A 26605-nucleotide genomic window follows, 5' to 3' on the forward strand; every position below is an offset into this window, starting at 1 on the left:
TGAGCTCCTGTTGCTCGGTCCCTGCTCCTGCCAACCTAGCAGTTCGAAAGCACCTCAAAGTGCAAGTAGATAAATAGGTACCGCTCCGGCGGGAAGGTAAACGATGTTTCCATGCGCTGCTCTGGTTTGCCAGAAGCGGCTTAGTCATGCTGGCCACATGACCCAGAAGCTGTACGCCGGCTCCCTCGGCCAATAAAGCAAGATGAGCGCCGCAACCCCAGAGTCGTCCACGACTGGACCTAATGGTCAGGAGTCCCTTTACCTTTACAATTCCCAGGTGATTATCTCCTTTGCCAATCAGATGCAAAGTGCAAGCAATCAACACAAAAACAGAAGACGACACAGCAGAAACACTGAGAAAATAAAAACTGACCTCATCTTCTTCCAGGATGTTGTCCTCGTCATCCTCCTCATCACTGCCCTTATATCCAGGAGGCAGCGGAGGGCCAATGAGTTCATCATCGGAATCTTCCACTGACCCTTGGGGTGGCAAAGGGGGGCCAATTGGTTCTTCATCTGAGCTGTCATCACTTTCATTATCAGATGAATCCCTAGGCGAACAAAAATATGAGGTGTATAGTGGCAGGGGTCTTTTTCATGGCACCTGCCTCTGTGGGCTCATTGCTGAAGTCCCCAGCCTACCCTTTTCTCCCCAACACATTTGCCTACGTTGTGCCACAGATTGGTGAACGGAGGACACCGTATCTGGCAGCCAGTGCAGGGTGGGCGAGAAGGGTAGGAATGTAGGGAACTGCCTTATATGGAATCAAAGCATTTTTCTATGAAGCTCAGTATTGTCTATACTAATATTCTTCATCTTTGGGTCCCCAGATGTGGGTAGATATCCTGTATGGAACCCTGGAGAGCCACTGCCAGTTTGTGTAGACACGTTTCTTTAACCTTAAGTGGCTAACTAACCTTAAAATCGGGGACACGGGTGGTGCTGTGGGTTAAACCACAGAGCCTAGGACTTGCCGATCAGAAGGTCGGACCTAGCAGTTCGAAAGCACGTCAGAGTGCAAGTAGATAAATAGGTACCGCTCTGGTGGGAAGATAAACAGCATTTCCGTGTGCTGCTCTGGTTCGCCAGGAGCGGCTGAGTCATGCTAGCCACATGACCCGGAAGCTGTACGCCGGCTCCCTCGGCAAATAAAGCGAGATGAGCACCGCAACCCCAGAGTCGGTCACGACTTGACCTAATGGTCAGGGGTCCCTTTACCTTTACTAACCTTAAGATCAAGGGTAGGCAAACTAAGGCCCAGGGGCCGGATCCAGCCCAATTGCCTTCTAAATCCGGCCCGCAGACGGTCCAGGAATCAGCGTGTTTTTACACGAGCAGAATGTTTCCTTTTATTTAAAATGCATCTCTGGGTTATTTGTAGGGCTTGCCTGGTGTTTTTACATGAGTAGAATGTGTCCTTTAAAGAACACTGGTCAGCACTAACTAGCAGTGCCTCTACAGGGATTCAGGCAGGAAATGTTTCCCAGCCCTACCTGGAGATGCTGGGGTTGAACCTGGGACCTTCTGCAAGCAAAGCAGGTGCTCTACCACTGAGCTATGACCCTTCTCGCAAGATGTGTGACCATCTCCTTCTGCCTTGGTGGCAGTAGCCCCTGGCCTCAATCCTGCGAGTAGCAAAGTACAGTCATACCTCGGGTTGAAGTCGCTTCAGGTTGAGCATTTTCAGGTTATGCTCCGCGGTGACCCGGAAGTAACGGAACGCGTTACTTCCGGGTTTCGCCGCTCGCGCATGTGCAGACGCTCAAAATGACGTCACACTCATTCACTTCAGGATGCGAATGGGGCTCCGGAATGGATCCTGTTCGCATCCAGAGGTACCACTGTATAAACCAAAATGGCTGCAAATGTGGTAAAAGAGCTTCTAGCTTTCCAGCCAGCACCTTTTCAGCAAGAAGGAGAACGGTGCCAGCATGTGGTACTCTTGGCAATGCCGTATCTGAGAAATGCAGTTGTCAGACAGGCATATACAGTGGTACCTCAGGTTACATATGCTTCAGGTTACATACTCCGCTAACCCAGAAATATTACCTCGGGTTAAGAACTTTGCTTCAGGATGAGAACAGAAATCAGGCTCCGTGGCAGCAGCAGGAGGCCCCATTAGCTTAAGTGGTGCTTCAGGTTAAGAACAGACCTCTGGAACGAATTAAGTATTTAACCCGAGGTACCACTGTATCGGGTGAGGTGGTCCCTTCGATAACCTGGATTGCTCATGGCTTTAAATGCTAAAGCAAAGCTTTGATCACGCATAGGTTTGCACTGTTGACATTCACACTTATTGGAGCTTATTTCCTAGTAAGTGCACATAAAGACTACAGCCTTTTTCTATCACTGCTGGCAACAGCTATTGCTGCCTGCCCAGAGAACGTCCAGGCGTACGAAACACTTGAAAATCAAACCAGACTGTTCTTGAAAAGTGTGTCAGCTAACTCCAAACATTGGTTGTTAAGTAATATGGTATACAACGCGGTGCCATCTTGCATGAAAAGTGTCTCTCATTCTACCAGAGAAAAGATATAGAGCCAAATGTTTCTATTATATCTACTTACTTAGATGATGTTTTCACTACTGGGCGTAAGGATGCGGCTGAAGAATCAATACCTTCACACCGGCTTTCAAGTTCTTTTTCTTTCTCAGCTGCCTTTTTCTCACGCTCTTCTGAATAAATAAAGTACAAAGAAGAAATTTGGTGCCAATTCTGAAGTCTTGGGTTTTAAGATGTCTGGAATGATGATAATTCAACTCATTTATTTTTTTTAAAAAACCCAACCTTTAACACTGAAGATCAAACAGTCATAGACTAACATGTCCTAGTTTTCATGGTATCTGCTGATATAAGGCAGTGATGGCAAACCTTTGGCCCTCCAGTCCATGTTGCTGGACTTCATTTCCCATCATCCTTGGTCACTGGCCATGGTGGGTATGGCTTAAAGGAGTTTTTAACAACATTGGAAGGCCACACGTTGCCTACCCCTGCCCATAAAGGTAAGCTTCACAAGAAAAGAAAACAGAGTCTTTCAAGTTTCTGGGCAAGATCCAACATCATAACAGATGTCATAGGACCTCCCATTCCTCTCCTCCCCGCTCTCTGAAGCCATCTGTCCATTCCCTCATCCATTTCAGAGGGGGCTCATGAACTGCTGCAGGGGGAAGGGAAGGGAAGTCAGTTTATACAAGTGAGATGTACAAGTGGTATGCCATAGTTTGGTATCACTCTCCTATCTTTTGCGGAGAGATTTTCTACTTAGAAAGTCTATGAATTAAATCAGCTACCTTTCATTTTCAGAACCAGGCTACAGTAAAACCAACCCCTCCAGAGAACTGAAAGGCTTTAAGTTTGCCTGGAAAATAAAAAATGTCAAGTTATTTAGTCTATTCCTTAACTGGGGAACTTGCCAAAGATTCTGCACCTTTTAGGATGTTTTCATTTCAGCTGCTTTCTGGTAGCTAGAGCCAAGGAAGACTGAGGAAATGGTTACTACCCCCCCCCCTTTAAAAAAATAATACACTCTTCTGTTAAGCATGTGGTTGAAGAGATGCATCCAACTGCCCATTCTTTTACATAAAACAGCCACGGAAAGTGTGGAGGGGAGCTCATTCTGGAGCTTAAGCCTTTTCTCACTACATTGTTTTCCCACTGAAAAAAAAATCACATCCTGAAGCCCTGAGACTACTGTCTGTAAAAGGAAGGAAAGTATGCAGCTGTGAGCATGGGTTTGATGTACTTTTATGTTGGGCTCACAAAAATGAGTGCAATTGAGATACTCTGGCCTCTGCCAACAGCTAAAAGAACATGGCTGCTAGATCTTTTCGCAAGGATTTCTACTGACAGCTGGTGCAGCTGGAGGCAGAGGAGAAAAGTTCCAGGACCCAGGAACCAAAGTCCCTCTACCTCCCAGGCACTGCCCCAAAGAAACTACCTCCCATCCCTTTTAACTTTGCAGCACCTCTTTAAGAAGCAGGCACTTAGCACAAAGCTGCCTATAAAAAGTATTACTTTACAACCTTCTTGGAACATTTATTTGTGGCGAGGTGTGGATTGCTTTGGTCTGTGCTGTTGTTGTTTTTAAAGCTATTTTAAAATGATTTTAATGTTGTGTTTTAATGTTGTAAGCTGCCCTGAGACGTTAAGGTGAAAGGTGGGTAATGAATTAATAAATAATGTTTACCATGCAATTTTTACTCATTCAGTGTTTACCGTGTCATTTTTATTCAGTCATCCTTCAAACCACTTTATATTTCCTTACGTTGTGAGCTATTAACAAAGCTATTAACATTCAAGGAAAACTGCCAGAAGGTACTCTGAGCTATAAATTAAATGAAGGGAAAATCAAACCCTTGATATGAAATAGCCTCTCTCACCCAGGATCTTCCTACTTCTTTCCACAGCAGTTCTTCGAGTTTGTTCAAACATTGCATTGAAGTCAAATGTTCGAGCTTTCTTTCCTAAGTGATGAGGGGAAAAATAAGGAAGTGATTTCCTAAGCATTTAGCTTACATGAAAAGGGGCAGGGGGAGTATTCCTGAGAAATTTATAAAAATACAAATGAAAGCATGAAAATCAGTGAGAACTGAATGCACTGACATGAGAAAACATTTGTATGCAACAACTTACTCTTAAGTACACAAGAGTCCTGTTGGACAAGACCAAAGTGCCATCTAGTCCAACATCTTGTTTCCAACCAGATGCCTCCCAAAAGTCTACAAGCTGTGTATAGAGGGCATTATAAGCTGTGTATAAGCTTACTACACTTTTGCAATAGTATTTTAATGATCAAACATATTGGGTGGAATTGAACCTAGCGATAAGTGAAGTGTATGTGCACGGAACAAGGCCTGCTCATGCAACAAGCCGTTTCCCCACTTCTCACCCCTCCATATGCCTCCTAAACCTGTTCTGGGGGTTCCTTATGCCTGGAAACATCCATAAAGTAAAATGTCCCCCACGCACCTTAACTGAGCAGCTCCCACCATTGTCTCCAACATGACACATAGATTAGAGAAAATGTACATGCGCACACTGTATATACAACTCTCAGTTTTATTTGTTGTGGCCACACATATAAGAGGAACATTGAGAGGAAGCAGAAGAACATTCTGGGAAGAAGGACCAGGAGGAACAGTTTGTCTTGTCTCCACCAGTAAGAAACCTTGTGGTACTAAAAAGTAGCCATTATGACATTTGCCAGGACACCAGGCATCAACTCACACTCTCTCTCTCTCTATATATATATATAATTGGCCAACACCTGCTCCAGCACAAACTGATAGGTGGAACACTCTACTTTGGAATAAGCTTTAGAAACATTCTGTAGTTCAGTACAACTACAGGTCACAAAATCATAGAATTGTAGGGTCCAGCCTCCTGCAATGCAGGAATCATCTCTAAAGGATCCCTGACAGATGGCCATCCAATCTCTGTTTAAAATCCTCCAACGAAGTGGAGTCCACCACCTTCTGAGATACACACTCTCACATCAGGATAAGGCCAAGTGTTCAAATGATGACACTGTGCAGCATTTCACAGGCAATTCAGCAACGTTCCTGGACTTCTCTGAAGCTCAGCACAAGGTCAGAGGCAAGATGTTGACCCTCAGCAAAAGTGAGGTGGTGACAGTACGCAGCTGGTGACATCTACACGTCTGAAAGCTTGCACCACCCTCCGTGTGCCTTGGGCAGAATTGCAACCTCACAGTTGTAGACCCATATGGATGTGGGAGAAATGTAGGAAACTGCCTTACTGCCCTACCTCAGTATTTCCCTCGCTAACAGGCAGTGGCTCTCCAGGGGATACTCCTAAACATAACTGCACCCTGACCCGACTGCATTTTCATACTGTAAAGCACCCTGTGATCCACGTACGAAGGGAGGTGCAGTATATAAATCAGTGGTTCCCAACCTTTTTTTGGCCATGCCCCACCTAAGCATCTCTAAAATCCTGATGCCCCCCGTGACATATAATTCTTATTATTCAAAAAGTGAACTATTCACGTGGAGGAAGCCGAAAGGGTCATTAACTGTTAATAACTCATTCTCGAATTGCACCCCTTAAAAATCTAATTGCCCCCTCATGGGGCGTGTACCCCGCGTTGGGAATCAAGGATATAAATGATGATGATGATAACTAGACTGAACCTGGGATCCACTGCATGCAAAGCTCTGCCTCAAGGGAAGCCTCTCACTCACCGAAGCCTGAGAAGCCCATCGTAGCTGCCAGCTCCGGGTCGGGTCCTGCCACCGGCTCAGCATCTGCGAAGAAAGAATAATACGTAATATAATAATAACAATTTATTATTTATACCCCGCCCATCTGACTGGGTTTCCCCAGCCACTCTGGGTGGCTTCCAACAGAACACTAAAATACAATAACCTTTTAAACATTAAAAACTTCCCTAAACAGGGCTGCCTTCAGATGTCTTCTAAAAGTTTAGTAGTTATTTTTCTCTTTGACATCTGGTGGGAGGGCGTTCCACAGGGCTGGTGCCACTACCGAGAAGGCACTCTGCCTGGTTCCCTGTAACTTGGCTTCTCGCAGTGAGGGAACCGCCAGAAGGCCCTCGGCGCTGGACCTCAGTGTCTGGGTAGAACGATAGGGGTGGAGACGTTCCTTCAGGTATACTGGACCGAGGCCGTTTAGGGCTTTAAAGGTCAACACCAACACTTTGAATTGTGCTCGGAAACGTACTGGGAGCCAATGTAGGTCTTTCAAGACCGGTGTTATGTGGTCTCGGCGGCCGCTCTCAGTCACCAGTCCAGCTGCCGCATTCTGGATCAGTTGTAGCTTCTGGGTCACTTTCAAAGGTAGCCTCACATAGAGCCCATTGCAGTAGTCCAAGCGAGAGATAACCAGAGCATGTACCACTTTGGCGAGACAGACCGCAGGCAGATAGGGTCTCAGCCTACGTACCAGATGGAGCTGATAAACAGCTGCCCTGGACACAGAAATGACCTGCGCCTCCATGGACAGCTGTGAGTCCAAAATGACTCCCAGGCTGCGCACCTGGTCCTTCAAGGGAACAGTTACCCCATTCAGGACCAGAAGAGCGCTCAGTGCTTCCTCCTCCTACCCAAGACCGGCAGAACCTCCAAGGGGAGCCTGGCCGGGCCCGCTACTCACCGTTCTCTGCTCCCACCTGCTCCATCCAGAAAGCAACCCGCACTTCCCTTCTCCAGGAACAACAACACAGGCAAGTTGCCCGACCAGCAGGAAGCGGCGGCTGAGCGAGAGAAAGCCACTTCCGCTCGATGGCTGCCAGAGTGAGACCCCTGGTGGTCGGAGGGAGAAATAACTACTGTATGCCCAGGACTTGCGGGGTTGATAATCGAACTACGTACTGCTTAGTTTCAGTTTCAGGGTTACAACCCTGGTATATTTCGTTTGCATATGTTTATTTATTTTCGAGGGTAGTATCTAGAATAACAAAAATGTATTCAGCTGTGCAGGTATTTGTCATTTTTGGGTCTGTAACTCTTACTGCAAAAAGTGGCGAAAGCAACACGTAACGTCGAGTAACAGTAGAACAAATAACTATTTCCCCCCCCCACCCCCTTTCCCTAAATATAAGTATTCTTTTGTAAGCAATGCACCACATACAAGGCTGCAATCTTATTTGACAGCGCAATTCAGTGAGGCTGACCTAGGATTTACTTGTGAGTGGGCACAGGATCGCGCTTCATGCGATGCGCATTTGTTGTGCAGCGAGCCTCGCTGAAATTCAAAAACTAAATAAATCTACATTTGTTTTAGCCTACCCTAGGGCTCAGGGCGTTACATCAAATTTAAAAACCGCAGCATAGACTCGGGGGCAGGGGGAAGAACATCAGAAAGACAACGTCAAGCCCAACACCTGTCGTGTATGCAATCCTATGCAGGAATGCCACACTTTCTCGGCTGGATTTCTGAATGAACACATGGATATGAATGGGCTGCAAAAAGTAAGCTCCACTAAAATCAGTTACTGTGCATTTTCTCCTGAATAAACGAAATCGTTTCCTCGCGTTCATTTTACTCAGAATACTTATTTCTCTACGGTCGCTTTCTCTCTCGTGAGAGATATTCCCCACCGCGCAGCCCCCCCCCCCAAAAAATTCCACACAGTATCGGAAGCCCGGAAGTGTGCGTACGAGGATCACTCTACCCCTTTTCTTCCTATCTCTACGGGTCGCGTCTTCGTGTCTCCCGCGGCCGCGCGGTGGATGCCGGGATTGGGCGCGCGGGCGCGACGGAGCGCAGTCCTGGCCTTGCTTCGACTCTGCTGAGGGGGGAAGGAAAGCTCGGCTTGGGTTCGACGTCGCCGCCGCCGCCGCCGCCTCGCCATGCCGGTCGCTCTCAGCCCGGCGGCCGCTCCGGCCTTGCAGGAGGCGCTGGAGAATGCGGGGCGCATCATCGACCGGCAGATCCAAGAAGACCGCTGCTACCCAGACCTCTCCGAGTTGCTGGCGGTGCCGGCGCCCAGTAAGGCGGGCGGGACAGGCTCGGGAGGGGGGGGGTCTCTGTCGCCGCCGCCTCCCTTGGCGGGTCTCTCTCTCTCTCATTTTCTGCCCTCCTCCCCCTTTACGGTCTCCCGTGTGCGCTGCCAGCCTCAGTGCCAGGCTCCCACCCACCCACTTCACCCCACACCCCCTGGTGCCCGCCTGAAGTTGCAGGGCTGGCGGGAACTGTAGCCCAGGGTTAGGAACTGAGATACTGGTACCTCGGGTTACATACGCTTCAGGTTACAGACTCCACTAACCCAGAAATAGTACCTCGGGTTAAGAACTTTGCTTCAGGATGAGAACACAAATCGTGCAGCGGCAGCGTAGCAGCAGGAGGAGGCCCCATTAGATAAAGTGGTGCTTCAGGTTAAGTGCAGTTTCAGGTTAAGAACAGACCTCCAGAACAAATCAAGTTCTTAACCTGAGGTACCACTGTACAGTGGTACGCTGGTTCTCAAACTTAATCCGTTCCGGAAGTCTGTTCCAAAACCAAAGTGTTCTAAAACCAAGGCACGCTTTCCCATAGAAAGTACAGTCATACCTCTGGTTTCAGACACTTCAGGTTGCATTTTTTCAGGTTACAGACCGCCGAAACCCGGAAGTACCAGCAGTCACACATGCACAGGAGTGCTAAATCGTGCTTTGCGCATGCGCAGAAATGCCAAAACGCAACCCGCTCGTGCGCAGACGCACCACTGGGTTGCGAATGTGCATCCCGCACGAATCACGTTCACAACCCAAGCGTCCACTGTAATGCAAAATGGATTGATCCATTCCAAACATTTAAAAACCATCCCTAAAACAGCAGTTAAACATGAATTTTACTATCTTAACGAAACTGTTGATCCATAAAGTGAAAGCAGTAAACAATGTACTGCAGCCACACAATCAGTCAGTAGATGAACTGGGTTCCACACAGTCACAAAAACAAAACAAAAAGAGCCACAAAAACGTAAAATAAATAGCAAAAACAGCCAGACCGCAGCGTAACACTCAAAACGGAAGTGTGGCACTCAAAACGGAGCACGTTCAGCTTCCGAAAAAGGTTTGCGAACCAGAACACTTACTTCCGGGTTTGCAGTGTTCAGGTTCCAAGTTGTTCAAGTACCAAGGTGTTTGAGAACCAAGGTACCACTTTACCATTATTATTATTATTATTATTATTGATAATAATACTCTGCCCATCTGGCTGGGTTTCCCAGCCATGAAACTAGGAGCTAAATGACACCTTAAACCTAGGTTATGGGTGCAGCAATGTGTTTTTTGCATAATAAGAATACAGTACAAACCTGAACATGAATGAACTGCAGCTCGAATATTATGTTCATTTTTCATGTCGTCTAGTCCTTCCCCTGCCCACCCCCTTAATATTCTTAAAAGGGTCTCTTCTCCAGTCTTCAGAAAATAGCTGGAAAAGGGCAGAAAAAGGTTCATGACTTTGCTGAATCACCTGTTTATTGAGGGAATTTGTTAGCTGCTCCCTTTGAGGTGGACAAATAGCAATGGAGGCTTGCAGCATTTGTAAGTCGCTTTGCGTTTCCTTGTGCTAAATAAAGTGGCCAACAAATTCAGCAAGTAATAGTAACATTTAAAACAAGTTAAAATACTCTTTTTAAAATTGTATACTGCTCATCATCTGAAGAACCCAGCGAGGTTCACAACATAAAAACACAACATACACAATAAAAACAAGAACGAAAACAAGACAGACTCATAACACCCCCTTCCGCAAACACATTTAAAAGGACATAGAATGTTAACAAGCCCAAGGCCTGGCTGAAGAACGTTTTTGCCTGGCAGTACAGTGGACGCTCAGGTTGTGAATGTGATCCGTCTGGGATGCACATTCGCAACCCGCAGCATTCGCAACCCGCAGCGGTGCATCTGCTCACACGCGGGTTGCGATTCGGCGCATGTGCCAGTACTTCCGGGTTTCAACGGTCCGTAACCAAAAAACAAAACAAAAATGCAACTTGAAGCCTCTGTAACCCAAGGTATGATTGAAGTAGAATACTGTCATAACAGCAATGGTAAAAGCATTGCAAATCAGTGTTATCACCACTTCCAAAGTAAGACTTACTGTGGCTCTGATTCTTTCTGAAGAGTTGGGCCTAAATGAAGGTGGTGGGGCCTTCTGCTCCATCCTGCAACTCTTTTGGTACCCAGACATGATGGAAATGTTGTTAGTAAGGAAGACTGCTGTATTTATCCAGGTATATAGTAAAGCCCTTCATCAGCTTTGGATTGTAAATGGAGAACTGGTCTATTTGAACAAATAGATCGGGGTCTGTTGCACAAACTAGACTAGATAGGGCTATAGTAATATGCTTTAGAGTTCAAACTTAAGGTAACTTTTAAAGCCATGAAAGGTTTGCGGCCATGTAACTTGGAGGGCCACCTGCAGCTGTGTGAACTTGCCCAGGCCCTGAGATTAGCCTCATAGGCGCTACTCTCTTTTCTACCACCAAGAACATAGATTGATGGGTACCAAGGACAGGTCCCTTTCATTGTTGGCCCCACATCCTGGCCTCTTCATTGGTGGCTTTTTAGCAGATTTTAATATATACAGTATTTAGTCCACTTAGCTTTGTATTGATGGAATCCTTTGTCGCTATGTTTTACCTGCTGCTATTTTAATTCATTGTGCTGGCAATAATCTGGTTAATCTCTAATGTCTAGTGCTAATCATTTTGTACTTCTTGCAAGCTGGGGTTCACACCAAATGTTATAGTGCTACTACCAGGTACATTTGTTCTATACTGGTTATACACATATGAATGTACAGTAATGGTCTCATTACTAGGTTATTTTGGGGACAGGTGCTTTGTCTTTAATAGCTTAAGATTCTACAAAAATCTTCCTCCCTTCATTCCCCAATATTCCACTTACGGTATAAACAATAAACCATTATCTTGCCGTACCTTATGTTATTCAACTGCCATCTTTTGATGCGTTCCTTTTTATAAGACTGAAATTAGGGCAATAAAATTCAGTATTCATAAATCTTTAGGCTTTTTCAGTTAAGATCAGGAGAGCGGTGTATTTTGAGGCAGCCTTACCTTTTCCTTCCAGGCTAAACAGAATTGATAAAACAAATATAAAGCTTGCAATAGTCATTCATGCTTATCTTGATGATAACAAATAGAAACAAGAATACATTATAATCATTAGTTGGTTCGTTTGAAGGCAATAACTAGCATTTAATCTCTATCAAGCCACTTTAAAATAGTATGTCAAAGCTATGCAAATATAGTAGAACTTCTGTACTGGAAATGGTTTCACTCCAAACAGCCCTTGTTTAACAGCCCTTGATTTTCTTAAAGATGTATGAGCATTAATTGATTCCTAGGTTTATAGAGAAAAGCACTTGCATTTCATATACTGGGGGAAAAAATAAGTCTCTAGGGGTTAAAGAAAATATTCAATTAAAGTGAATATATCCAAGCATTTTGTTTGTTTCTATTACTTCTAATTATTTTACTTTTTCACATTTGCAGGTAGCCCCACTGTTTCTGGGATGTCAGATATGGATTACCCATTACAAGGACCTGGCTTTCTTTCAATTCCCAATCTTCCAGAGATAAGTTCAATTCGGAGAGTTCCTCTGCCCCCTGAACTGGTTGAGCAATTTGGACGTATCCTAATTATAATACAAGTGAAAGGCACATTAAATCCTGTGAGATGAAGGCCATGGGGGATAAAGAATGGGCTTTAGGCTGCTGGCTAATCCCTATTCATTCCAGCCTTCTCCCCATCTGACAAGGTCATCTCTTGTTGGTTGCTGTTTTCTTCTCCCCCACCCATCTTTCTCCCTTTTCTCTTCCTCATAGCTACTTGTGCCCAGCTGGGAATTGGGCATCCCTTCTACTTTATTTCACTCACCATTACACCTCTGCTGTTGCCTCCAATTCTACTACAGGTAGTTGCTGCTGCCTAGACACTAGTACAGTTATAGCAGTTAAATGATCATTGGATGTGTGGCCTAAGGTAGTCTCTTTTTTAAAGAACCCCAATTTTTAGTTTCCAATGTCCCTTTTTCCCCTTCAGTATCAAAAGAGGTTGCAATAGCAGCAGATCAAGAAGCACAGCATGGTGAGGGACTGGGGCAGTAAAGAGTGGATGGCAGCCAGCCTCTTGCTCCAAAGGTGTTGGCTTTTCACACTTTGCCCTCCATCCATTCTCAGCCTTTCATTTAGGGCAGAAGTGGTGAAGCTGTGGCCTTTCCAATATAGTTGGATTCAAGCTCCTGTCAACCCCAGCCACCATGGCCAACAGCCAGGAGTGATGGGAATTGTACTTCAGCAACATATTGAAAGGCCACAGATTCCCATCTGTGATCTGTACTGTGCTGGGGCTTCCAGGCATGATGAACGAAATGATAGAAATGGAATAGAACATGGCTTTTGTGCACACAAATGATTATTAGGAAACATTTGCATAATAATCAGTATGGCATTCTGCTGTTAAAACTTAATTTTATTGCTTGGAATTCTGTGTTTTAAACAGTAATAAAAAATGCTTGGTACTACAGTGGTACCTCTACTTACGGATCTGAACTGTTCCAGGGTGCCATTCGCACCCCAAAAAGTCCGTAAGTAGAGTGCCGCTTGTGCGTGTGACGCAATAGAGTGCTCCTGCACAGAGTGCACATGCATGAAGCACGCAGAACGCTTCTGGGTTTGCCAGTGTTCGCAACCCAAAAATCCGCAACATGAACCTATTGCAACTAGAGGTATGACTGTACTTCAGACTGCTTAGTGTCATGTAAAAGAACCTCCATTTATTCTGTTTGACATTCTCTCTATCCATCCCTTGATTGCTAAATATAAATTAAACATTGTAAAAAAGAATTCAAGGCTCCTGGTCATACTATATCCTAGCTTGAAATAAATTCATTCTTTCTCTGTGAAGAGACATGAATGTTCTTTTATGTTCATACAAATCAAGATTTGGGAGTCTTATCAACTGAGCATTTGCGTAATAAAATAATTGCTACGTATGTTGTGACTTTACATTTATAATACTGAGCTGTGGAATTCTACATTTATCCAGATCCTCCCCTCCCCTTCCCTAATTGCAAACTTAACGTAATGCAGAATTGCATGTCTTGCCTTGGTGCATTTTATCCTTAAATCTGGATACTTCAGATATGCAATGCAATTGTATGATGGGAGTGTTTCCTGAAATTAGCAGGGCCTGGCTGACCATTGACAGTGACATTTTTATGTGGCAGTACGAAGATGGGTATGTAAGATAAATGATTTTTGTCTAGGGAGTTTTTGGGTATGGTAATCTCAAAATTGCTTAATAAGAAGAAAAGGTTTGTGTAAGTAATGGATTGCTGCTTTTAACAATTTTAACCTTTTCTTTCATTGCAGTGGGGACCTCGCTTATTTTGATGGCCTTAGTGAAACCATCCTTGCAGTGGGACTGGTGAAACCAAAAGCAGGTAATAGGCTGTGGACAAAATACACTTGGGAAAAATCATTTTATCTTTATCCTGAGAACAAGCTTTCATTTGTCTGCTTTGTTGGTGTCTGTTCTGTATTAGAAACTGTCTTACATACTCGGACTTTTGAATATTATCATGCTGTGCGCATAATTACCCAAAGATAAATGTTGCATAAATATACCTTCTATTTTTGAGGTTTCATTGCTGAAATTACTGTAGGATTGGGAAAATAGCAGTTAAAAGACATGAAATGATACTTCCTGACTGACAGGAATTAGTGCATATACCTCTTCACTCTCCTAGATCTTGATTATGACAAGTAGCATGTTATTTAGAGGAGGTTCCCCGCCCCCTTATATTGACAAGTCGTCTTCTGCTTTCTTTACTCACAGGAGTCTTTCAACCACATATACGGCACCTGCTCGTTTTGGCTACTCCTGTGGATATAGTCATTCTAGGACTAAGCTATGCAACCTTGCAAGGAGGTAATTGGGTATTCACATGCTTGCTTTCATGAAGAGATAGGGAAAGAAATTTGGAGGAACTTGCTGCTACCAGCTGGTGACTGTTTAATGCAACTGGCTTCTCTTTGATTCAGCTCACTACCTTACCAACACAAGTGCCTGGCTAGACACAACCAACTTGATCGTTGGTGGAGCTGAGGGAATTGGGCAGTGGTAGAATGAAATAATGGCTGATTAAGCTTTTAGAGGCCCCACCTGAACTATACATATAAAACAGTATCATGCCACTTTAAAGTATCATGGAAAATGTAATTTGTTAAGGAAGCTGAGAGTTATGAGACCCCTATTCCTCTCACAGAGCTGCAGTTTCCAGAGTGGTTTCTCAATCAAGCCGTCTTCCCAGGGAACTCTGGGAAATGTAGTCCTGTGAATGGAATAGGAATCTTTTAGCGCAGGCTTCCTCAACCTCGGCCCTCCAGATGTTTTTTGAGACTACAATTCCCATCATCCCTGACCACTGGTCCTGCTAGCTAGGGATCATGGGAGTTGTAGGCCAAAAACATCTGGAGGGCTGAGGTTGAGGAAGCCTGTTCTAGCAACTCTCAGCACCTTTAACAAAATGCAGTTCCCAACATGCCTTGGAGGAAACTATGACTGTTTAAAGTGGTGTGTTACAGCTTTAAACGCTTAGTGTAGATGAGGCCTGAGAGTAAATAAGTTTTACGTTGAGATAAGTCTTCGTGTTAAAACACACATACATGCTCAAGATAACGTGTTTTTAGAAAATTTACTACTTTGTTGTATCTGGAGTATATACTTTTAATAGCATAAATAGGGGGGAAATTGGCATTGTGAATTAAGCATGTTTGATTACTGAGGAGAAATGAAATTTTAACTCTTAAGAACTGTGTTTTTCAACATAAGAGAATTTTGGCTCAATCTTATTTATTCTGAGGATTTAGGATTGGCCTTAGTAGCCTTAGTAGCAAACCTATCAACTTTTAGAAAATAACACTTAAGAGTTCATGATATACAAACTCAATGTTATTTCTTGAAATCATTTTAGTTGAAGTAGTCAACAAATAAAATAACATACATATATATATTTAATCAGGTTCTGGATCCCTCAATGATAGCATGTCTGGTGGAATGCAGCTTCTTCCAGACCCGCTCTACTCACTGCCTACCGATAACACCTATCTGCTGACAATAACTTCTTCTGAAAATGGGCGTATCTTCTTGGCTGGCAAAGATGGTTGTTTGTATGAAATTGCTTATCAGGCAAGTGAAATCTGCTAGAGATGGATACTGGGGAATGGATGGAAAGTACATTGTTCTTGATGCCTCACTTTCTCTTCTACATTGCTTCATTTATTTGAAAGAGAGTAGTGCGTTTCTTAGAGCATAAATGTTAGTCTGGAACTCCTGCTAACTTAATAAATATTCTTGTTCATTGCAAAGAATGTACTGAATCTGAGTCATCTTTAATGATCTTAAGAATCCTAGCAAAGAACCATCTGATGTTTAAGTATTTTTGTTAGTGGCAGACAATAACTCAATACTGTTGAGTTTATTCTATGGCCTGCATCAAAGAGGCCACAAACAGGCTAGTTCTCAAAAGACCAAGCTTCCTTCTTGAATTCTGCCAGCAATCAAAAGGTCAAGTCTCATACCTGCTTCATCAACACACATGTGCTTAGAGCTGGCACATCAACACATGAGCTAGTGAATCTGATGTACAGTAATATTATGCTGGCTTACTCTGTGATATAAAGCAGATTTACTGTTGTCCTTATGTAAGATTGGGGTCCAGTCAAAGTGAGAGAAAAATATGGAGTTATAAATTCTTGAGGATTTGGAACTTTTAAAATGGAACTTTATAAAATGACTTCTCTTTCAAAGTACAGACTGCTGGTGCTGGAGGAGAGCACACTGTTCATCTGGGGGCCAGGACTAGTTAGGCTCCATAATAATGTTGAGAATTCATTGATAACTAGATGGGTCAAGTAAAGTATTCTATGGGCTTGCATAATATAATTCTAGTGTTTTTTTTATTTTTGTAGGCTGAGGCTGGCTGGTTTAGCCAGCGTTGTAGGAAGATCAATCATTCAAAAAGCACCCTTTCTTTCCTTGTTCCATCATTGCTCCAGTTCACATTCTCAGAAGATGGTAAGGGATGTAAAATCCATGTTTAAAATACCAATATTAAAACCCAGGTGTATTTGTGTTTGATAATACGTTACAAATGTCTGGCACCTCTGGCTCACTTAAATGTTTCATTTATGTAAATGAATCAATAGGTTGATTGCTTTCTTTCAAGATTTGTGCTACTAAATTACTGCTAAAGCAGTTTAACCAATTCAAATACAATACAAACATGCTGTTAAGACACTTGGGTAATTCGGCTAGTCTTAAGTTTGAAATTTGTTATTTGAAGTGCTTAGGTAAGAAAAAGAATGTTTTGATCGTTCACTGATATCTTCTGGACATTATGAATGAAAGTCTCTATTTCTCAATACCAAATGTGGACAGACTTTAAGCAGTTGATTCTGGGTTTCTATTCTCAAATTGCAGATCCCATTGTTCAAATTGCCATTGACAACTCCCGAAACATCTTATACACACGCTCTGAGAAAGGTGTGATACAGGTATGCCTTTTGATACATTCTGTTTCCCCTGTTATTCACAAATTTAGGTTCACATCAATGCTAACTTCATTACATTGATGGGAACTTACCATATAACACAGTTCTAATCCAGCCTTGCAAATACCATTGTCTGTACTTTGCGCACTTATTCTTTGTCTCACCTGCCCAACATAAAGTTATCCTCTTCCTTTTAGCTGTCAGTCCTGTGCCTGCTATTTTTCTGTTCACTATGCAAATGTACTACAAGTTCCTTCACTCTGCATCCTTTCACCTCCTCTATTTGTTTTTATGGCTTTGTACTCTATCCAAGCTTATTCCAACATCCCACCTGCATTCAATAAAAGAAGATTCTCTTGTGTTTCTGTCCAATGAACTACTCACCTTGGAGTGCAGTGCAGCTGCCATCTTTCATTTCAGAACTAACTTGCCTCCTGACGTATTTGCGGTAGGCATTGCAAAAGAGAATAATGTTAAGTGAATTCATAGTAAACCCACTAAAAGCAATATAATTAAATTGCAGGTTTATGATTTAGGTCCAGATGGTCAAGGGATGGTGAGGGTTGCTTCTGTTTCTCAGAATGCTATTGTGGCTGCAGCTGGAAAGATTGCCAGGTAAAATATCTACAAAAAGGTATTATGCTTGAGGAGCTGACTTTAATCTCTTATTACATTTCTTATTATTAGATCATTTTGTAAAAATGATAAAAATGGTAAAAAGATATTGCATGTACACATGCTGATATCTTGGTTTTCTTTTAGGACCATAGACCGTTCTGTGTTTAAGCCTATTGTTCAGATAGCAGTGATTGAAAATTCTGAATCCATTGATTGCCAGTTATTGGCAATCACTCATGCAGGTAAGAATTCAGTATCCTTTTCTATAACGCTAAGTACCGTGTCTGTGCCCTGGTTCAAAAACTTACTGGGTGGCAAGCCTGCTCACATGGTGAATGAGCAGGTACATGTCCCTCCCTTCTGTTCTATATTGGCCTCTATGTAGAATAGCTTGATTCATGCAGTCATTTCTGGTGCATGGTAGAAGGGAGACATGGATAACATGTTGGTGGGGAAGTGGGTAGTATCACAACCCAGTTAGTATCTCTACCCAGTCTAGAATCTGAACTGGCCTAGAGAGTGGAGTGCCTGCAAACTGGAAGAAACTAACTAGCAACAGGGTACTGAAAGGAAGAAGATAGGCAAAGAAGGGAGCCAATAGGGTATAGGATCACGGCATCATAGTATCGTAGTAATCCTAAAGGGTCGGGGGGGGGGGTCAAGAAGCTTGTGTGAAGAGGAATTAAAATGTGTGGATCAATTAGAAATAACCCGGTTTCTATTATCATTCATACCATTACCTTTAAATGGGGAAAATGAAGCAGTCTGTGTCGTTGCTGTTCAGTAGTTCCGTATCTGAACAGAAAACTTCAGACACATTAATGCTGTGATCCAAGACTATTAACTGGAAGGCAAGCCCCATTCAACTCAATGGGACTAATTTTGAAGTAGACACAATGCTTTTCAGGGGGGTTTTGAAGGTTATGCGGTACGGCACTTCTTTTTTGTTGTTGTTAAAAAGTGTGGCACTTACTGTAACAACTTCATGGTTTCTAGAAAAAAAGCGCTGAGTAGACAGGTATGGGATTGTACTGCAACCCTTTTATGAAATACGTTTATACTGTTAATGGAGTATCTTGTGCTTTTTTCTTAGGTGTGCGGATGTATTTTAGTACATGCCCATTCAAGCATCCTTTTTCACGTCCTTCAACATTAACGTTGGTTCACATCCGCCTGCCTCCAGGATTTTCTGCTGCTTCTAATGTGGAAAAGCCATCAAAGGTGCACCAAGCTCTTTATAGCAAAGGTAATTTCTGGAGATGAGTTTTTATCAGTAATTTAAGAGTCCTTTGTCCAATTTAGGCTATTTTGTCCTATAGAAAGTGATGAATCATAAGACTCGATTTTAGGTTTCAGATTCAGCATTTCTTAATAAATTATTATTATATTTTCAGGTGTTCTGCTAATGGCTGCTTCAGAAAATGAGGATAATGATATATTGTGGTGTGTTAATCATGATTCTTTTCCTTTCCAAAAGCCAATGATGGAAACACAGGTAATTCTTTATATTTTGCTAGGTTATTTTGAAAGTAATAGCTGTTGTGAGAGATGATAGTTTTGCCTACCTAGATTTCTTTATTCTCTCTTCATAAATCTGTGTAAGAGTTCAAAAGTTTTCTACTTCTGATACTTCCCCTTTTGACACCTTACTGCTTCTTGTTGCAAGGCCATATCCCAAGTTGTGACCAGCTTTTCACCTTTCTGATACTGACTTTAAATTATTTGGGGGGGGGGAATGCAGCCATAGATTTAATTGCCTGGTGGGAAGTACATCCTGATTCAGGGACATGGACGGCGCTATGATCTAAACCACTAAGCCTCTTGGGCTTGCCGATCGGAAGGTTGGCAGTTCGAATCCCCACAACAAAGTGAGCTCCTGTTGCTCTGTCCCAGCTCCTGCCAACTTAGCAGTTCAAAAGCATGCAGTGCAAGTAGATAAATAGGTACCTCTGTGGCGGGAAGGTAAACAGTGTTTCCGTGTGCTCTGGTTTTTGTCACGGTGTTCTGTTGTGCCAGAGGCGGTTTAGTCATGCTGGGCACATGACCCAGAAAGTTGTCTGTGGACAAACACCGGCTCCCTCAGCCTGAAAACGAGATGAGCACCACAACCCCATAGTCGCCTTTGACTGGACTTAACCGTCCAGAGGACCTTTAGCTTACCTTTATATTTTTACATCCTGATCCAGCTATGGTACAGTAATACTGCAGAGGCTGTGAAGGATAGAATTATAATTGGCAGCTGGAAAGATAGGAGGACAACTAGCTTCCTCTGCTGCAGGCAGAGGTACAATAATATTGTTATAACTGAAGCATATGATTGGAAAGCAAGTTACTCTCATAATTTTTTTACTCTTTACTTTCTTATTTCAGACAAAGACACATGTGGATGGACATTCTTGGGCTCTTTCTGCGATAGATGATCACAAAGCTCAGAAGATAGTAACACCTTTGAATAAAGATCTAATTCCCATAACTGACTATCCTGTAGTTGTACAACAGCATATGCTACCGCCAAAGAAATTTGTTCTCCTTTCGGCACAGGTTTGTAGTACAACTGCTTGCTTAAAATAAAATAAAAATAGAGAAAGAGGAGGAAGATGAAACTGAACCTCACATGAAATTTTCAGAAGCTCTTAATCTCTGTTTAGAAATGAATTTGATCTCTTACATCCTGATGTGGTTTTTTTTTAATTCTTGTCTGAAATCATTCTGGCGTCCTACCACTTGGTTGTATCCCATGTTGTCGGGTCAGCTAATAGTAAGGCTTTCATCGGTAAAAGGAAGAGAGAAGCACCTTTGGCCATTTATTCCACACCCCACTTCTGAAATCTGTTCAGAGGTAATGGGGAACCTTCCAGAGCATATTGGAGATGTGGACGAATTATAGGAAGGAATCTCTTAAAATTGCCTCTCTCCTTCTTCCACTGACTGAAGCAGTACCATCAGATGAGTGACACAGTGGATATAAGCCACTGACTTTGCAAACTACCTTTTCTGGGAAGGAATTGGGGGGAAGTACCGTACTGGCCTGAATATAAGCCTCACTTTCCCCCCAAATTCTGACCATGAAAAGTTAAAGTGTGGCTTATATTCATGACCTTACGGTATGCAGACAGGAGCAGCGAGGAAGGGAGCAGCTTATATTTGGGTATTTTCTCCCCCTCCCCTCCAGTTTCAAAGGTACGGCTTATATTCGGGTGCGGCTTATATTCAGGCCAATATGGTAACTTCATATGTGTACATACATAATCTGGATTAATTGTCTACTCAGGCTGGTAGAACATGAGACTCTTAAGATCAGGGTCGTGGGTTCGGGCCCCAAGCTGGGCAAAAAGATTCCTGAATTGCAGGGGTGTAGACTAGAGGACCCTCGGTGTCCATTCCAACTCTACGCTTCTATGACTCTATACTGATGTATTATTCTTTCTTACTCCAGTAATTTATTCCTTTGAAACGTCTTTGTTGGAGCCTTTTAATGTATATGTGTTAATCATAATTGTTAAACATGGAACATTGTATTTATTTTGTAGATGCAAAATGTAGATGCAAAATAAAACTTTCTTAATATGCTGGCTTTATATGATAGAGAATTCAGACATGAGAGGACTGTACTTAATTTCTAAAAGTGAGAAGATCAAGCTTAAGCCCTACCCTCCAGTCCTGTATGTAGCACAAGTGGCTATGTTAATTACCTAGCTATGAAAAGGTTTGAGGTACAGCTCTGATATATTGAGGTTGTTTCAAATATCTCTGAAACTAGGCTCTACCTTTACCTCAAATAAAGGCATGGGAGAAGATTCCCCCCCCAGCCCTTTACTGTAGCTTAAATATTGTTCTTCGTTGTATATTATAGCTGCTTGGGAACATTACAGGTTCAAACCTTGGCCAAGGACTTTCTGTAAAGCCTGGAGCAGGCATCCTCAAACTTCGCCCTCCAGGTGTTTTGGGACTACAACTCCCATCATCCCTAACAGGACCAGTGGTCAGGGATGATGGGAATTGTAGTCCCAAAAACATCTGGAGGGCCGAGTTTGGGGGTGCCTGGCCTGGAGCATGCCACTTCTTTATAAACCGTTCTCCATTTTTGTAAAATATAATTATTAATGACTTTCCTTATAGGGCTGTCATAAAGATGAACAAGGTGTAAGAAGTGTAAATTATTTTGGCCAATAAAAATGCTATAGAAACCACCATTAAATAAATAAAAAATGTTCTGTTTTTCTTTAGGGGAGTTTTATGTTTCATAAACTCAGACCAGTAGATCAGCTGCGACATCTTTTTGTGTGCAACGCAGGAGGTGATGGAGAAGAGATTGAAAGATTTTTCAAACTGCACCCGGTGAGAATTTAACTTTTCCTTCCTATATTAGGCCAAAGATAGAACTAGGGGTTCAACATGCTACCTCTAGCAGTGGGGAGCTCATAAGCAGGTTATGATAGTGATAGTGATCCCTTGCTAGCTATGTAAGAAACTGGGGGGAGGCATCTGAGACTCAATTTAGGTGTCTCTCAGTGGCTAATAAGGGACGTGGGTGGCGTTGTAGGTTAAACCACAGAGCCTAGGACTTGCTGATCAGAAGGTCGGCGGTTCGAATCCCTGCGACGGGGTGAGCTCCCGTTGCTCGGTCCGTGCTCCTGCCAACCTAGCAGTTTGAAAGCACGTCAAAGTGCAAGTAGATAAATAGGTACCGCTCCGGTGGGAAGGTAAACGGCGTTTCCGTGCAGTGCTCTGGTTCACCAGAAGCGGCTTAGTCATGCTGGCCACATGACCTGGAAGCTATACGCCGGCTCCCTCAGCCAATAAAGCAAGATGAGCGCTACAACCCCAGAGTCGGCCACGACTGGACCTAATGGTCAGGGGTCCCTTTACCTTTACCAGTGGTTAATAGTTAGCCTCCATTACGTTTTTGTTTGTTCATTTGTTTTGACTCTGTCTTGATTAGTGGCCATCACCCTATTTTATCTTACTAGATTCTGTAAGTGTGTTATTAATTGTGTTGGACAAGTAAGGCAGTTAAAAATGTACCTGTTCAGCATGCTTCTCCACTATAGTGATGACTTCTAGATATATACCTAGCATCTGGTAGCAACACCATGTTACTGGCTGCATTTATTTACACCCTTATATGGGCCCCATTGGTGTCAGTAGGACTTCCTTCTAAATAGACAAGTTACCCTTTAGTCCCCTTGCTCCTCATTTCATTAAAACTGCACCAAGATTGTTCTGTCATTTTTACTGATATTTTTTAATGATGGTTCTTACAGGAAGAGCAGGCTTGTGCTACTTGCCTAATACTTGCCTGTTCTTCTGCTGCTTGTGATAGAGAAGTATCTGTTTGGGCCACTCGAGCATTTTTCAGGTAAAATTATTCATATCTGCATTATGCCAAGAGATTATACTTTAAAAATCTATGGTATCCCAGCAGTAAATGGGTTGTGCTGGACTCTGGTTGGAACATATGAACTGTTAAAACTAAGCATTGCATAAAGTTTCATAGCTGATTCCTGTTTCTCAGTGACTATTGTGCTATGTTTCATTTTGTCATTATAGATTTAAGATATGATCATGCCTCTTTGTACCTCACTCTTGAGAAAAATAGTTTAGAGAAAGCAGCATCTTAGTTCTAATTTGCGTTGAAATTACATTTTTCATATTTAATTAGTAGGCACACAGTGGCCTTATTTAATAAAACAAGCCAACTTCAAACAATGGTTTATGAAACTGACTTGCTTTAATAAACCATAGCTAAAGTTAGCCATAGGGACGCGGGTGGCACTGTGGGTTAAACCACAGAGCCTAGGACTTGCTGATCAGAAGGTCGGCGGTTTGAATCCCCGCAACGGGGTGAGCTCCCGTTGCTCGGTCCCTGCTCCTGCCAACCTAGCAGTTCGAAAGCATGTCAAAGTGCAAGTAGATAAATAGGTACCGCTCCGGCGGGAAGGTAAATGGTGTTTCCATGCGCTGCTCTGGTTCACCAGAAGCGGCTTAGTCATGCTGGCCACATGACCCAGAAGCTGTACGCCGGCTCCCTCAGCCAATAAAGTGAGATGAGCGCCGCAACCCCAGAGTAGGTCACGACTGGACCTAATGGTCAGGGGTCCAAAGGGACCTTTTAAGGTTAGCCACAGAGGCCCAATCTGCGTGTCACATTAAACTGTAGGTAAAAACAAACTTTTGTTTAGCATGAACCCACAGAATGCTAATGCACACTGCTGAAAAGTTCTTGCTCCACTTCTGCTGCTGTCCAACTGTAAAACAAAGTCAGGGTTCAGGGGTGCCAACTTGAATGAAATATTGTGGGGCCCAGGTAAGCCCCACCCTGCCTAATTGATCACATGACACACTTCACATACACCATTTTAATGGCAATGCCCATCAACTTTGTGGGGGCCAAAGCCCTCGTGGCCCCTAGGAGTTGGCTCCTATGTCAGGGTCTGATTTGTTGTGACACCCAAAGCCAGCCTAATGGTTTGTGAATAGTAACCAAGGTTTGTTCATGGCTTACTTCATGTGGTTTCTTTGAGGGAAGCAAACCACAAACCCTAGTTCAGATGTCATGAACAGCAAGGCTCTGGCACAGCAGCATGTGGAATGGAGCTAGGGCTTATTAGCAGGGTTATTATGGCAGGAACTAAAAGTTTCAAAGGGGCTTGCTATCAGCATTCACCAGCTGATCTACGCATGGGGAGCTCCCTAGTGCAGCCAATCCCAGCAGGGCTTGATTGAGTGCTGCTTGCCAAAGAGCACTTGAAAGCACACTTTAAACTTCCAGTTGTTCCTTTGCTGCCACCCTTTTGTCCCGTTTCACACCTGATGGTTAGCTGTGGGGCAGGTGGGCATGGTTAAGGAAAAACTGTTTTGGCAGTCCTAATTTGGCCCATAAGGGACGTGGGTGACGCTGTGGGTTAAACCACAGAGCCTAGGACTTGCCGATCAGAAGGTCGGTGGTTCGAATCCCCATGACGGGGTGAGCTCCTGTTGCTTGGTCCCTGCTCCTGCCAACCTAGCAGTTCGAAAGCATGTCAAAGTGCAAATAGATAAATAGGTACCACTCCAGCGGGAAGTTAAACGGCGTTTCCGTGCGCAGCTCTGGTTCGCCAGAAGCGGCTTAGTCATGCTGGCCACATGACCCGGAAGCTGTACGCTGGCTCCCTCGGCCAATAAAGCGAGATGAGTGCCACAACCCCAGAGTCAGCCATGACTGGACCTAATGGTCGGGGGTCCCTTTACCTTACTAATTTGGCCCATGGGCCAGAGGGTCCCCTTGACACACCATTATAGGGTTTAGACATAACATTAAACAGTGGACAAGCTATTTTTTACATAGGCTTCACAATTCAACCACCTAAAGAAGTATTTATTGACTGTTTGACTGCTTAAAAATAATCTGAGAACTGATTGCAGCGTTGATACAGTTGTTTCAATTTTGTGAATCTCAGATATGGTGGTGAAACACAGATGCGATTTCCATCCACCCTGCCGCCTCCAAGTAATGTTGGGTATGCACTGGGATCTCCTGTTCCACCTGGTAAGCAAGCAAATATAGTCAGTACTTTTAGGCAAGAGGTTTTTTTACCTTTTTTATTTTGCAAAAACATTCCATCCACTTGCACCCACTCGTGTAGCTTTAGTAGTCATTCACTACTATTGAGTTCATGATTCAGAAGTGCATTTATACTTACTGTACAAATGCCCTTCCCATGCTGAAAGAAGAGGAAATTGGCAGTACTTTGAACTGTTTTAGTATACAGATCAATTTAGCAACATAAACCTTCATATTTTATATCTACACTATGTAAGCGTTGAAATAGTGATAACAATAAATGAAGATTTGAGGGGGGGGGACTAATTTTCTCTTTCCTTCACCCTTTCCCATGCCTGATGCAAAGATATGCCCGTCCCTCTAAATTCTTTCAATATGTCTTGAACTGTAAGCCATCTCTGCCAGTGGCATCTCATCGCAAACTGTGGATGGCAGACAATTACTGAATAAAAATGATCCCATCTCCTTGCCTCAAACTCCCTGGTTTTATATTGTAATCTCTTAAAGCTGTGCTCTGATTATTGCTTTTTAAAAATTGTTTTTATTAAAGATTTTCTTGGGTTACAAAAGTACCTACAGCATCTCTTCTTTCAGTTCATAGAATACTTTCTACAGATCATTCATATTTGATGTGAGACTCGTTATGGACAGTATAAAGTTGGGGGAGGGGAGAAGGGGGATAGTAAACGCATTCTGCTACATAGTGTATGCATAAGGGTTTTTCGTTAGCATCACGTGGGTCAGTTCCGTTTCTGTTCATTTATTGGTTTTTGTGGGTGGTGAGATAGACATGGGGGGGGTAGGGTGTGGATGGTTGCCTATAGTTGACCGCAATGAGTTTTGATTGTGTGCTTGAAGGGGCTGTTGGATCAATTTGTATGCATTGATCCAAAACAGGTGGGTTTCTGTTTTCTTGTTGGGCTGTGTATTATTGCTTTATGGTTGCTTTATAGTATGCATTGCTCTTCTTATATTAGGTTCTCCTATGTCTGCTAGTAGCCCCTACCCAAATCCAAGCTTTTTGGCAACACCAGCCCAAGGTATTTCCTTTTAATTATTTAAATATATTTCTCTAATACTTATAATCTTGCTTCTGTCTTTTTTAAAAAATTGAGTTTATGTTCCAGGTTTGCATCCTCCAACCATGTCAACTCCAGTGTTCACTTCAAGCAGTCATATGTCTCAACCCAGTGCTTCTCTTAGTGGCATAATGTGCCCCGAGATAGTGTTTTCTGGAAAGCACAATGGTATCTGCATATATTTCTCTCGGATCATAGGGTAAGTTATTTATGGAAAGGTGAGGATACATGTTGTTATAACCTGACAAAATGAAGTTTATCTTAACTGTGGTTGGTGGAAACAACCAACTTCAAATGGTGTTGGTATGCT

At 43.2% G+C, this 26605-nt stretch overlaps 2 protein-coding genes across 3 annotated transcripts in view; one reads left to right on the forward strand and one right to left on the reverse strand.

The window, feature by feature from the left end:
• Nucleotides 1-7239, reverse strand: part of WDR70 (WD repeat domain 70) — a 118225-nt gene extending 110986 nt beyond the window's left edge. Inside the window, exons 1-5 of the mRNA XM_081881496.1 lie at nt 7137-7239; nt 6206-6268; nt 4382-4465; nt 2569-2677; nt 374-551 (exon numbers count right to left, since the gene is read on the reverse strand). Of these exons, the coding sequence (XP_081737622.1) occupies nt 374-551; nt 2569-2677; nt 4382-4465; nt 6206-6268; nt 7137-7161 (459 nt within the window). The 5' untranslated portion in view covers nt 7162-7239. The remainder of the gene's footprint in view (nt 1-373; nt 552-2568; nt 2678-4381; nt 4466-6205; nt 6269-7136) is intronic.
• Nucleotides 7240-8231: 992 nt separating this feature from the next.
• NUP155 (nucleoporin 155) overlaps nt 8232-26605 on the forward strand; it is a 40304-nt gene continuing 21930 nt past the window's right edge. The window contains exons 1-18 of one of the 2 annotated variants that reach the window (XM_081880861.1): nt 8232-8474; nt 11992-12129; nt 13642-13738; nt 13873-13943; nt 14339-14431; nt 15525-15691; nt 16474-16579; nt 16985-17058; nt 17579-17670; nt 17818-17915; nt 18767-18919; nt 19068-19168; nt 20044-20214; nt 21901-22011; nt 22938-23032; nt 25113-25201; nt 26194-26256; nt 26344-26494. In XM_081880861.1, coding sequence (XP_081736987.1) covers nt 8336-8474; nt 11992-12129; nt 13642-13738; nt 13873-13943; nt 14339-14431; nt 15525-15691; nt 16474-16579; nt 16985-17058; nt 17579-17670; nt 17818-17915; nt 18767-18919; nt 19068-19168; nt 20044-20214; nt 21901-22011; nt 22938-23032; nt 25113-25201; nt 26194-26256; nt 26344-26494 — 2009 coding nt within the window. In that variant the 5' untranslated portion in view covers nt 8232-8335. The remainder of the gene's footprint in view (nt 8475-11991; nt 12130-13641; nt 13739-13872; nt 13944-14338; nt 14432-15524; nt 15692-16473; nt 16580-16984; nt 17059-17578; nt 17671-17817; nt 17916-18766; nt 18920-19067; nt 19169-20043; nt 20215-21900; nt 22012-22937; nt 23033-25112; nt 25202-26193; nt 26257-26343; nt 26495-26605) is intronic. The other variant, XM_081880860.1, reaches the window with a different exon arrangement.

This window comes from Podarcis erhardii, assembly GCF_964252035.2.
Source record: "Podarcis erhardii genome assembly, chromosome: 11".
Taxonomy (NCBI): Eukaryota; Metazoa; Chordata; class Lepidosauria; order Squamata; family Lacertidae; genus Podarcis; species Podarcis erhardii.